We start from the raw sequence: 12,955 nt of genomic DNA, 5'->3' as shown, positions 1-12,955 counted from the left end.
TTATAGATAGATAAATAGACAGACATTATTTATAGTGATACAGGGCGTGAAAATGTATTATAAGAGTTTACACAGGCTCAACCAAGATTTGAAATTATTTGGGTTTTTATGGGTAAATTTAACTTTTAATAACATGCAGTTGTATTAGTTAGGTTTGGTGAAAGGTGTACTTCAGAGAGAGAGAGAGAGAGAGAGAGAGAGAGACAAAATCCACATTTCCAAAACTCAGAAAACTCTATGGTCTCTCTTTGCCAGATTTCACTACGTTCTTCCTACACCCTCACCATCTCTAAACATAACTACAAATACACCCCTACCCACCTAACCCACAACTACTGCACCCTGTCTAATGCAAGGGGCTGGACTGGTGATACTCCCTGCAACATGTGCAATAATCCCCCTGAACTGCAACTGGTGGTATACTGATTAGAAGACCCCCACCCTGAGTGAAAGCAATCCCAACGTTTAATTCGTAAAAGGTGAATGAGGACTTAAAAGCATGTAATACCATCTTGAAAACATGGCTGGACATTACCCTTTTAAAAATACAATGGACTACCTACACCTCCAACGGCCTTCCATAAATTCGATTCCAACGTGACCACATTCCGCTTTCCGATCACATACACCATCAAAGGAAGTAGTTTAGTAATCTACCCTTCTATATACTACAGGACTACAGTAGACTAGCCACGGCCCCCTACACCTCACACGGAGTAAAATGGGATTCGCTGTATTATTGTGCCTGTGGAATATTGCAAGTATTTTTACCGGGGATGCTAAAGTTGTGTGTTGGAGGCTTTTTGTTAACTTTGGGCTGCTCATGTTCCTAGCCATCTCCCTCCCTCCCTGTCTGCCTCCCACGACCCCAGCCTACCTGCCTAACTCTTAACTTACGTGCCTACCTCCATTCCTGCCTTCCTGCCTACTTACCTACCTACTATCTACCTCCCTTCCTGTTTGTCTGTCTGCATGCATCCTTCCCTCTTGCCTATCAATCTCTGTTTCTCTCTTATTACCATCCTATGTTTCCTGTTTGCCACATCATCCTCACTCTTTTCTCCAATTCCTCCATTACTCTACCTCCCTACCTTTTACCTCCCTCTCTCTCTCTCTCCTTCTTACCACACTTCCTACCTTACAACTTTCCTATTTCCCTCTTGCTATTCTTACCTTCCTTACTTCTCTGCTATTTTTCATCCTTTCCCCCTCCCTCCTTTCCTTCCTGCTTACCTACCTATAGATACGAACTCACAGCAGGTCACCCACATTCCATGTTCAAATGTACCTTTCTATTCTAACTCACTCCCTGCATACCTTCCTCTAACCTCCCTCCTTCCTCCTACCTCTCCCCTACCCTCCTACTACCTTCCTCCCTTCCACCATCTCTCTCCTGCTTACCTCCCTACTTCCTCCTGCCTCTCCTAACTTCCTGCTACCTTCCACCATCTCTCCCCTGCCTTCCTCCCTGCTCCCCTTTCCCTCCAGGCTTACCTACCCCAGGGTAAGAGAGTATCCCGTGTACTGCTCGGGTGTGAGGTATGGCTGGGTGACAGGGGGTGTGGGTGTGGGTGTGGCAGGGGTCAGCATCAGCCCCTCTCCACCATCACCACCTTTACTAAGAAGGTCGTACGCTGTCCTGTTGGGGGGTTTGGTCGCAGGTACAGTTGCAGACATAAGTAATCATCCGGTTCTTAGGCTACACTATAGTCATGGCGCACGACTCTGAGGTTGTCATTATCGTACCCTGGCAACCTACCATTCAAAAGTGCGTTCGATTGCGTGTCATATTATACACGAATCATATTACCTACCATTCAAAAGTGCGTTCGATTTCGTGTCATATTATACACGAATCATATTATCATGTATGAATATGTTATACACGAATATTATTATAAACGAATCACATGCGTCTCACATTATACACGAAATCAGACGCAATTTTGAATGGTAGGTTGCCAGAGAATGATAATAACAACCTCAGAGTCGCGCGCCGTGACTATAACACCATATACATGCTGGCTCGGAGGGAGATCTGCATTACCGTAATCCACATATCCTCTCACAGACACCCGCGTACATCCATTAGGCCAGCTTATGTGGATTACGATAACGCAAAACCCACACCCGCACGGGCAAGAGTTTGGCGAGGATGCGGCCTTCGTCCAAATATGAAACACATAAACGATATTGCGAAAAATTTGTTGTATGATTATTCCACCCTTTTCCTCCACCACTTTTGAAACTTTTACATATTCTGCAAATCTGTGGAAGGCCTGGAAACTGCAATACTGCGTTTCAAAAGTTTCCGCTCACTGTCTCGCGGTTTGTTGTATCATGGTGTATTGATATTGATGTCCACAACTGTGCCTTCACCTTACACCTGACTCCACCACACACCTGACTTACTGACACTTCACCACCAAACACCTGACCACCTTTTTATATCTGACCCAAACACACTTAACTCCACCAAACACCCGACTTACTGACCACTGATGTCACCACCACACACCTGACTCTACACCTGACTCCACTACACACTTGACTTACCTTCTTACAACTCACTTCACTTATAATTCTACCAAACCCCTGCCTTCACATCTTACTTATGCCTCTTGTAAAATATTTCTCACACATCTGGCACATGACTCAACCAAATACTAGTCTTTTAACACCCCTGACTGCCACACACATGACTACCACTCACCCAAATCACAAATCTAAACTTCACTACACCTGACTACTTTTGACTCAACTTATTTCTTTCATTTGACTACTTAATACAACTGACTTGGATTCACCCCACATATGACTTTCCCACATAAACACGATTTCGTACACACGTGACTCCCACACCTGACTCTACTCCCACACCTGTCTCCTTAAATTTACATCTGATTCACCTTTAACATCTGACTCACTCCCTACACTTGACTCATATCCCACATCTAATTCAACTCATGCCTGACTCTATCCACACCTGACTCCAAACTCTCACAAATGACTCCTTAATCTTACATCTGCCTCAATATACACACCTGTCTCCACACACACCTGCAAACTCTCATAAATGACTCTTTAATCTTTCACTTGCCTCAATATACACACCTGTCTCCACACACACCTGCAAACTCTCACAAATGACTCTTTAATCTTACACCTGTCTCTACATTCACACCTGACCCATTACTCACAACTGTCTCCAAACTGCCACACCTCAAATCCTACTGCATACACATCTGCTACTATCACTACCTCTCATGCACAACTACCTACAGTTTTGGTAGATGTGTGACAGGTGTGGATTCCTTAAACACATGACTAACATACACATCTGCAACTTTCACTGCTGCACAATTATCTCAACTTTCAACAGGTGTAGGTTCCTCAACACACCTGTCTCCTACCTCTATATATCTGACTTTCAATCGGTTCACATGTAAAATGACTCCTTCGGCTAGTATGACGTTAAGAGGTTGCCAGTCACCTCTTCCATAGCAATTTTTGTCTGTAACTCTCTCAATGTTCTTTTGTATGTCACTTGAATCGTTTTAAAATATGGAGGTAGTCTGCATAATTGACATAGAAATATATACAGGATTATACACTGTACATCTTTACACTCTCTGCCATGTTACCTAAAATACCAAAAAGCTAATGCAGGTTCTATAAATTACACACTTAACTGAAAATGTATTCCTCAGTGTTCAATAAATCATACAGCTTGGGTTTTACTACAAGCCTGGTGTGTGTATGAAGCAGCACAACCAGATGTGGCCCAGTTACCGATACATTTATTAACTTTGATGCTGAAATTGAGGGGGATGGGAGAGGGGGAGGGTGTACCTAGAGCCTTGCAAATTAAACGGGCAGGCTTTAACTCTACGTATACTGTATGAGGGCAGTAAATCAACCAAAGATGACATGGTAAATGGTTATGAGCTGAGGGGAGGTGGGGGTATGGAAAATCTTAAAAAATAAATTCACTGGTAAAGGCAGCCTGGTTACAAACTGTTCAAAAATCATGATGCAGATCTGGTGGCAACAACAAACCATTAAAACCACAGTATTGCTCTCCGATAACATACAAGGAATTATCCGCTTGTCAGAGGTAGGATAAACTGCCTTGGAAGTGGTGTTTGGGAGCCTCCTAATGTCATGGAATACAGCTCCTACATCCACCATCCACAGCGAATTCCTAAACTACCTTACACGTGACCTCAACATGTGTGGGGTGAGCATGGCCTTTTGAGTTTCTCCTGCATACTCCTTGTTTGCTTGGTGTGTGATACGTCTGTGTGGAGTACCTGCCTGATACCCTACACCTAACGATCATCACCATCTATTTACAAACTATACCATCACATATTTCAACATGTGTACTTTATAAATTAGTATTATACATAAAACAGGTGAGCCTAACCCCTTCAGTATGATGCCTCTATTTATTTGTGCTGCTGAGTGGCATAGGTGGGCTCCTGGCCTTTGGTTCCTTCTTCCTTGTAAAAAAAAAAAATTAAGATAACAGATAAAAGACTATGGGAATCATCTCTACTAACTCCCTCAGCACAATGGTATCTTTTACATTTAATCTGGCCACTACACGCTGATTTTATACAGACAGGCATCGCAGTGAGTGGGTTAAGAGAGTCAGATGTGATGGGTGTGTGTGGAATCAGGTATAAAAGCAATCAACTAGCCAGGTACAAACACACAACACTACCAATATGGAAAAAAAAAAAAAAAGTGAGTATTCTAGGGCATTAACTCTTCACTACCATGATGTATTTTTGTACACGATTCTTGCTACCTCAAGTATCTTATTCAAATTTTCAGACCTATCACAGCAGGGGATAACTTACTGCAAACCCTGGACCATCTGAACGCAAACCCTGTGGACTGAAACCTGCTGCTGTTCTCCTCCTGACGTTCACTTCTGAGGGGTGTTTGTACAGTAAGACCTCATTATAACGGACTAATCGGGGCCCAAGCCATTCCGAATAATGCGAAATTCCGATAAAAGCGACATCCGGACTTCCCCCCGCTAACCCTGACTTCTTCCGATATATCAGACATTAGTTCGGACCACACCAACGTTTTTTTAACTGTTTTGACTACCACTGCGGTATTGTATGGTACTGTGTTATAACTTCACTACAATAATCAAAATGGTATAATATATAATACTGTACTGTACACTGATAAACATGTCTTTTATTTTTCTTATTGTGGTGAACATGGCTGAAGTGGTTAGACAGTCTGGACTGCTTCTGGCTTTATTGGACTTTTTCTGATATATAGAAATTTAGTCCGGTAGCTCCTCGAGTCCGATAAAAGTGAATTCCGATCTACTGAAGTCCGTTATATTGAGGTTTTATCTTATAACCAGGCAACGGGGCTGTTTGGTTGTATCTTGCTTCCCTGGAGTTGTTTCCCCTCAAACTTCAACTGACAGCTGTTCAAGTCCAACTGTTACAGATACTTTGTGAATGGAGGATGTCAGTAATCTGGTGTATGCATTTTTTTCTTTTTTATTCATTTGCTTTTTCTTCCTCTGTATAAAAAAAATAATAATAATAATTATCAGTGCCTCATTTGCAAAGCCATCCCTCTTATTTTCTTTTATTCATCTGATTTTCCTTTCTTTGTTCTGTTACTGAGAAAAAAAATAAATATCAGTGCCTTATTTGCAACGCTATCCCTCTACAGCACCAAAAAGGATAATAAGGACTATTCTTAACCCCTCCTGTTTAAAATTGTGCCGTAAGTTGATTGAAGTCACTTGATGGCAGCAAGAATATACCAGAAAAATACATCACTGTGTACTAGGGACTTCAGGCACTCGAAACACAAGGTGGTCAGGCCAGGGGGTGAGTGAGTCAGGTGATGGTGGTGGTGAGGTCAAAGGTTATAGATCAAAAAACAAGCAGTCACATATGCACCTTCTGTTGTTATAACCCATAAGCATTTAAAAGTTATCAGGCACACACAATAAATAAAGTCAAGTTCGGCCAGCTGATAATCTCTGGCAACCGTGCAACTGAGAGAGAGCTGAGTTGTCATACACCCAAATTCGTTATCATTATTTGTTCATGGCCACCTCTTACGGGATTAAGGTGTCTGGCAATAGACAGATTATTATTATGTACCTTTTTTCTTCTTACTCACTTTGGGTATCTAACCTATCAGCACTACACTGTAATTCTTTCCATTAACTTGTAATCTGGGCCATATTTAACCATGCCGTGCAAAAAATCATACATTATAATTTAGAAATGGGTAAATTACACCAACATCAGATTGGTTTCAAGACAAACACATTTGCCTTTTAACATGTAGGCCTTCAAAAATTTAGTTACAGTACCATTTCATATTTCTGTAAACATCAGCAAACAAATCTAATTTCTCCTTTAACTATGCATTTCCTAACAATTTTCAAGACCCACTGCAGTTACACAAGCAAAAATATAGATTCTCCTTTAACTATGCAATTCCTAACAATTTTCAAAACCCACTGCAGTTCCCAAGCCCAGAGTTAATACTGTATACTCGATCTGTTTTCATCTGAGGGAACAGGCCCACTCTAACAGATTGCATTAATAAGTTGTTCTTGCATGAAATCAGCTGAACTTTGGTTATGAGGTGAAATGAGACTCCTTGGTTACTAGTAAAATAGTTCCCCTCAGTGTGGCCATGCTTACCCATCGTGAGATAAAAAGAAGTTGGAGAATTTTGCCAGATGGGAGTAAACACACTATAGGCAACGCAGCTCTCCCTCACCAACACACTAGTCCACTACTAGTTACAATTACAACCAGCTCAGGAGTTATGGATTAGGCATAAAAACGGATTATGTATAGAAAGTAGAATTCTGAATGAAAATAGTAAAATATATAAAATAATGAGATTTGGGCCAGAGCAGTGAAAAAATTAATGCATTCTACAACCTCAAAATAAATAAATAAAAATAATAATAATAATAATAATAATAATAAATAATGATATCTGCCAATTTTTCAGAAGATTCCAATAACTGCAATTTATCACATCACATTTATTATATTCATTATCTGAACTCCAAAATCTGACAACAATATCATAAAGCATTATTTCTGAAGCCCTGAGAGGCATAAGTAAAAAGTAAAGACCATTTAGATAAAGTAATTGTTCCTGTTGGGTATATGAATGAATTTTAACATTAACCTATACAAATTTCTTCACTACCTATGGCCCAAATGCTCAAAACATTCCTAATATATAAATCACTAAAAAAAAGAAAGAAAAAAAATATGCTCTTTCATCAGTGTGGTTTGAATATGCACCATTTTCAATATACAGCATCACAAATACCTCTGTGTAGTAGATGTGTGTGTGTGTGTGTGTGTGTGTGTGTGTGTGTGTGTGAGAGAGAGAGAGAGAGAGAGAGAGAGAGAGAGAGAGAGAGAGAAGGTATATGTTGCAACAGGAAAGGTGTGACAATATGTGTAGCAATCTTTTCTCTCTCCTCTATTCCACAGTGCCTACTCCAACACCACCATAATACCACTATATACACCAGTAAAATACCACCATATTCCAAACCACACTGACAGATTAAAACCATGAGGAGTGAGGTAATTTTGAGAGATGCTAAAATTATCAAGCTTATTATTATTATTATTATTATTATTTTGTGAGGAGAGATGATATGCAGCCTTAATCTCACACAAACTCATATTTACTACCCTCATATGACCATTGTGAGGTGAGGCTATGGTATTAATTCAAATCCTTCTATTTCATGTCTCATCTATGCTTTGAGATGAGGTAAACTAGAGTGAAATGATTTTATACCCATCTCATTTCAACATAAGGTGAGATTTGTAAATATTTATGAGGCACATCTTTACCCACGGACATTATTATTATTATATGAAAGAGGGGGGAGTGAGTTGGGGGGAGGGTAGTCAATTGGTGGGTGACAGAGCGACTTGGAGGCGTTTTATCTACAGCCACCCTTTGCGGGATTAGGGCGTTGGGCTATAGACAGACAGATAGATGATGATGATGATGATGATGATGATTATTATTATTATTATTATCCATCCATCATCCAATCCTATGTCGCCCCATGAGGAGCGTAGGAACCCAGGGATAGGCAAATTGGTCCTGACATTTAAGATGAGAGTGACCGGCATTATTATTTTTATCATTATTATTTATTTACTGCTCCAACTAAACAATTATTTCAACTAAGGAAAGGGCTCTCGTACAGAAGGGGTATATTAATGCTATATCCAACCCTTCCTATTCCAAGTCTATCCCACGTCAAATATAATTGTCGAGAGGTCAGAATAACATGATAAAGACACCTCACAATGGGTCCTATCTCTCTCTCTCTCACAAAATTATTGAAAGTGTAGAGAGAGTTTTTGAAAAATTAGTTTAAAGTAAGGTAACATATGTAAACAAAAAGTAAGGTTAAAAAAAAAGTGTAAAGTGAGAGGGTAAAAAGTAAATTGAAAATAAAGAAAAATGTGTAAATATAAAAAGTGTAATGTCAGTTACAATCAAAATAGAGTACAATAAGATTCAAAAATATCCAGAAGTGTTAAGCCAGTTCAAATTAAAAATAATATCCATTTTAATAAATAAATCCTCTCAATATCTCCATACCTCACACCTCATGGTTATTATAAATTATCTATTCTACCACATACCTCATTTACAGACCAAAAAATGACACTAAAAAGACCATATCATTTAAAGAACAAACCTCATTACAGAAAAGCTTAGAATTACAAGTGACGTATAATACAAAAGGTCAGAACCATTAAACATACGAAAATACAGTAAAATGAATGCACACACACACACACACACACACACACACACACACACAGGAGAAGGTTGAGGACAGGTTGGGGCAGGGGATGGACACACACACACACACACACACACACACACACACACACACACACACACACACAGACTTCCTTTCACGAGGGGTTGAACAGAGGACAGAGAAAGGTTACACACACACACACACACACACACACACACACACACAGTTTCTCTCTCTCTCACCATGCACACACACTCACACACAGTTTCCCTCTCACCACATACACTCACACTTAGTTCTCTCTCTCTCTCTCTCTCTCTCACATACCTGCGTGGGGCGATGGGTGCCACTGATCCGAGAGGCAAGAGGGTGGGGAAGCGACCCAGCATGGCACCTGGCACTCCCGGGGCTGGCATTCCTGGCACTGAGATTAGAGAGAGCAGAGTGAGATCAGAGTGAGATTAGGTCAGATGAGGGTGAGATTAGAGTGAGATGAAAGTGAGCCACGTGAGATTAGAGAGAGCAGAGTGAGATTAGAGTGAGATTAGGTCAGATGAGGGTGAGATTAGGGTCAGATGAGAATCAGCCAAATGAGATTAGTGAGGAAAGTGAGATTTGAGTGAGATGAGTGAAATTAAGAGTGAGATGAGGGTGAGATTAGAGTCAGATGAGGGTAAGCCAAGTGAGATGCGAGTGAGGAAAGTGAGATTTGAGTCAGATACGTGAGAACAGAGTCAGACAAGGGTGAGAGTAGAGTCAAATGAGGGTGAGATTAGAGACCAGAAGGAATTAAAATAAGTAAGGCTGAGTGAAATTAGTGACATTAGAACTAACGTGAGACTTACTAGCAGGGATGGTGATTTTTTTTTTTTAATAAAAAAGTAAAATCAATAATTTATTTATCTGATTTTTTTATTCTTGATTTTTGTTTATTAGATAGCTAATAGTTCAAAAGCAGTATACTGAACACTGTACACTTCCTGTCCTGTCTATCCACTGATGGTTCACTGGCCAGACTCCAGATACACAACTGTTCCAGTGCTGTCTGTACACTGCTGGTTAAGGCTGAGTTGCCAGTGGTAGTCAAGACAGCATATTCCAAAGCTGATTATATTACCACACAGACAAATCTTAAGATGATATTATTATGCCATGGCCTTAAGTGACCCAGCACAGCCTAGTCTTATGGCTTGGGTTTGTGATTTATGGCTCACTATGTCACATGTACAAATAATTCCAGTACTTAGTTACACAAATGTAAAACTATTTTTTCCGTCATACAATGTAACAATGTCTAATGGCACCATTCTCCAAAATTTGCTAACTTAATGCTTAAGTATCTGAATAAACGAATGCCAACACAAAGTGTTACACAACTTTTATAAACCTTCAGATTTTATTTTTATTGACTTTTAGATTTAAAAAAAAAAATTGCCCCCCAAAAAAGCAATGATTTAATCACATGACTGAATCAATCTGATATATTCAATGTTAACCCTGTTTACTTGTGTCTACCCTACATCACTTTTCAATTCTCATAGCCCTTTTCACATTTCCTATTCACTTTCCAATTCTCATAACCCTTTTCACATTTACAGTTGCTTGCATTTTTACCTCTACAGGTACTTACTGCTTGGCCAATACTGATACAAGTCTGCCATCCTATGCAACCCAAACTATTTATTTTTGAACCACACTGTATTTCCCTAAGTTTTACACACACACATACACACACACACACACACACACACACACACACACACACACACACACACGGGGTTCTTACCGGTACTCAGCAGGCCCATCTGAGCCCTGGTAAGCCCTCGCATAGCCGGGTGTGTAGTCATCAGGGTGGGGGCGACGGTGGGGGTGACCTGAAAAAGAAATTATACACTGTTATACAATTCCTCGGTTGAATATGTCTATGTACACAGTCATTCATTATCTATCTATCTATCTATTGCCAGACGCCTTAATCCTGTAAGAGGTGGCCACAAACATATCACCTCCATGTCGCCCTGTCCCCTGCCTTTAGCTGCCCTTCCCCGACTCATCCCATCTCACATACAGTACAGTATACCTCTCCACTCCATCCCTCCCTCTCCCACCCCCTTCCACTTCACTCACACTCTCCTTGTTAGTCTCTCGCTCTCCATCCTCTCCACATGGCCACACCTAATCTATCTTATCTATAGCCCGATGCCCAAATCCCACAAAGGGTGGCCACAGACAAAACACCTCCAAGTCGCTCTGTCACCCACCATTTGACTGCCCTCCCCCAACTCACTCTCCTCTCCCTCATATACCACTCAACTCCATCCTTCCACCTCATCCTCAGTCTCCTCCTCCCTCTACTTCACCTACATACACCCTCTCAGTCTTTCATTCTTCCATTCTCTCCAAATGTCCAAATCACCTCAGTGTATTTCTCCTAATCTTTTCAACCACATCCACATCTACCCCACAACGTTCCTTCACTTCTTCATTCATCAACCTGTCCCTCCATGTCACTCCACATGCTCCTCTCAAGTAACTCATTTCCACTGCTCTCACTCCTGACTTGTTCCCCTCTAGCAAGGTCCACGCCTCGCTTCCATACGTCAGGGTAGGGATCACAATACTATCATGCAGTGACTTCTTAACTTCTCCATTCATCAACCTGTCCTTCCTAATAATACAGCTTTCCAAAATGCTCTTCACTCACACTCTCCTTGTTAGTCTCGCTCTACATCCACTCCACATGGCCACACCTAATAAACGCTTTCCAAAATGCTCTACGCTTACCTGATGGCCTGGTGGAAGCTTGACGGGTGCGGCAGGTGGTGGTGAGAGGGAGTTTGGTGGGGATAGTGAGCCGGTGGAGTCTGTGTGGCCGTCACCCCCCTCCCCGCTGCCCCCACCCCCCGCCACCAGTGCACCCCGACCATTTAACACCTGCATCTCCCGCATCTGCTCTTGCCGGATCTCATCGTTGTGGTCCTGTGGAATATAAGAACACGATAAGGATGATGATAGATGACAAAAACAATAAATAATAATAATAATAATAATAATAGTAACAGGATTAGACAAATAGTAATAATAATAATAATAAAAATAATAATAATAATAATAATAATATTAATGATAAAAATAATAACAATAAAAATAATGACAGTAATGATGAAGATGAAGCTGATGACGATGATGATGATGATGATAATAATAATAATAATAATAATAATAATAATAATACTTTCAGAACCTGCATACCTCACATCTACTCTTCTTGGATTTCGTTGCTATGGAACTGAGCCAGAAAACAGTAAAAATAATTATAATGACATCAATAAAGTCTGAATATGTCTAGCTAGGTTATACTTGAATATGTCTAGTTAGGTTATACTGGGTTAGGTTAGAGGTGGAATATGACAATTGTGTTAGATGAGGCTGAGTTGGTTTTACATGCACAAGTTTGGGTAAGCTGGAACACACTTGGTTACCTACTTCGTCCTCGCCTTCCTTTCTTTTACACCTTCAAAGCTCTCTCTCTCTCTCTCTTAAAATATCACCCTTCACCCCTTCACTCAGAATCATTTGTCAAGTTACCCATTAACGAAACCTCTCCCTCTCTCTTTCTGACTCTACCTCCTCTCTCTCTCTCTCCCTCTGACCTTGCCTCCTCTTTCCCTCTCCCTCTCTCTCTTTCTCACCTCGCCTCCCCCCTCTCTCTCACTGACCTTGCCCCCCTGTCTCTCTGACCTTGCCTCCTCTCTCTCCCTCTCTCACTGACCTTGCCTCCCCCCTCTCTCTCACTGACCTTGCCTCTCTTTCTCTCACTGACCTTGCCTCCTCTCTCCCTCTCTCATTGACCTTAACTCCCCTTCTCTCTCTCTCTCTCTCTCACTGATCTTGCCTCTCCCCCCTCCCTCCCTATCCAACTCAGTGACCCTTGCTTCCTCCCCTCAACATATGACCCAGTAAGGTCAGGCGGCGAGGCCCGGCAAATGAGTCGTTTATAAGCCTCCCGATTGCCAATTTGCCCGCCTCAATTACCACCACCGTCACACAAGCCCGAAATTGCCAAAGGATCTCCAAAGTTAGTGTGGTTGCGTTTTTTCCGCGATGGAGGGTAAGGGGATGTTA

General features: G+C 41.1%; 1 protein-coding gene across 1 annotated transcript in view; it reads right to left on the bottom strand.

Annotated features, from left to right (window-relative positions):
* LOC145401728 (uncharacterized) overlaps positions 1 to 12,955 on the bottom strand; it is a 346,623-nt gene that overhangs the window by 10,432 nt on the left and 323,236 nt on the right. Inside the window, exons 4-7 of the mRNA XM_080273908.1 lie at positions 11,579 to 11,809; positions 10,617 to 10,704; positions 9,158 to 9,254; positions 1,499 to 1,639 (exon numbers count right to left, since the gene is read on the bottom strand). Of these exons, the coding sequence (XP_080130034.1) occupies positions 1,499 to 1,639; positions 9,158 to 9,254; positions 10,617 to 10,704; positions 11,579 to 11,809 (557 nt within the window). The remainder of the gene's footprint in view (positions 1 to 1,498; positions 1,640 to 9,157; positions 9,255 to 10,616; positions 10,705 to 11,578; positions 11,810 to 12,955) is intronic.

This window comes from Coenobita brevimanus, chromosome 56 (genome assembly GCF_032717465.1).
Source record: "Coenobita brevimanus isolate Jiangsu-jjx chromosome 56, ASM3271746v2, whole genome shotgun sequence".
NCBI lineage: Eukaryota > Metazoa > Arthropoda > Malacostraca > Decapoda > Coenobitidae > Coenobita > Coenobita brevimanus.
This window is presented reverse-complemented; position numbering and strand designations above follow the sequence as displayed.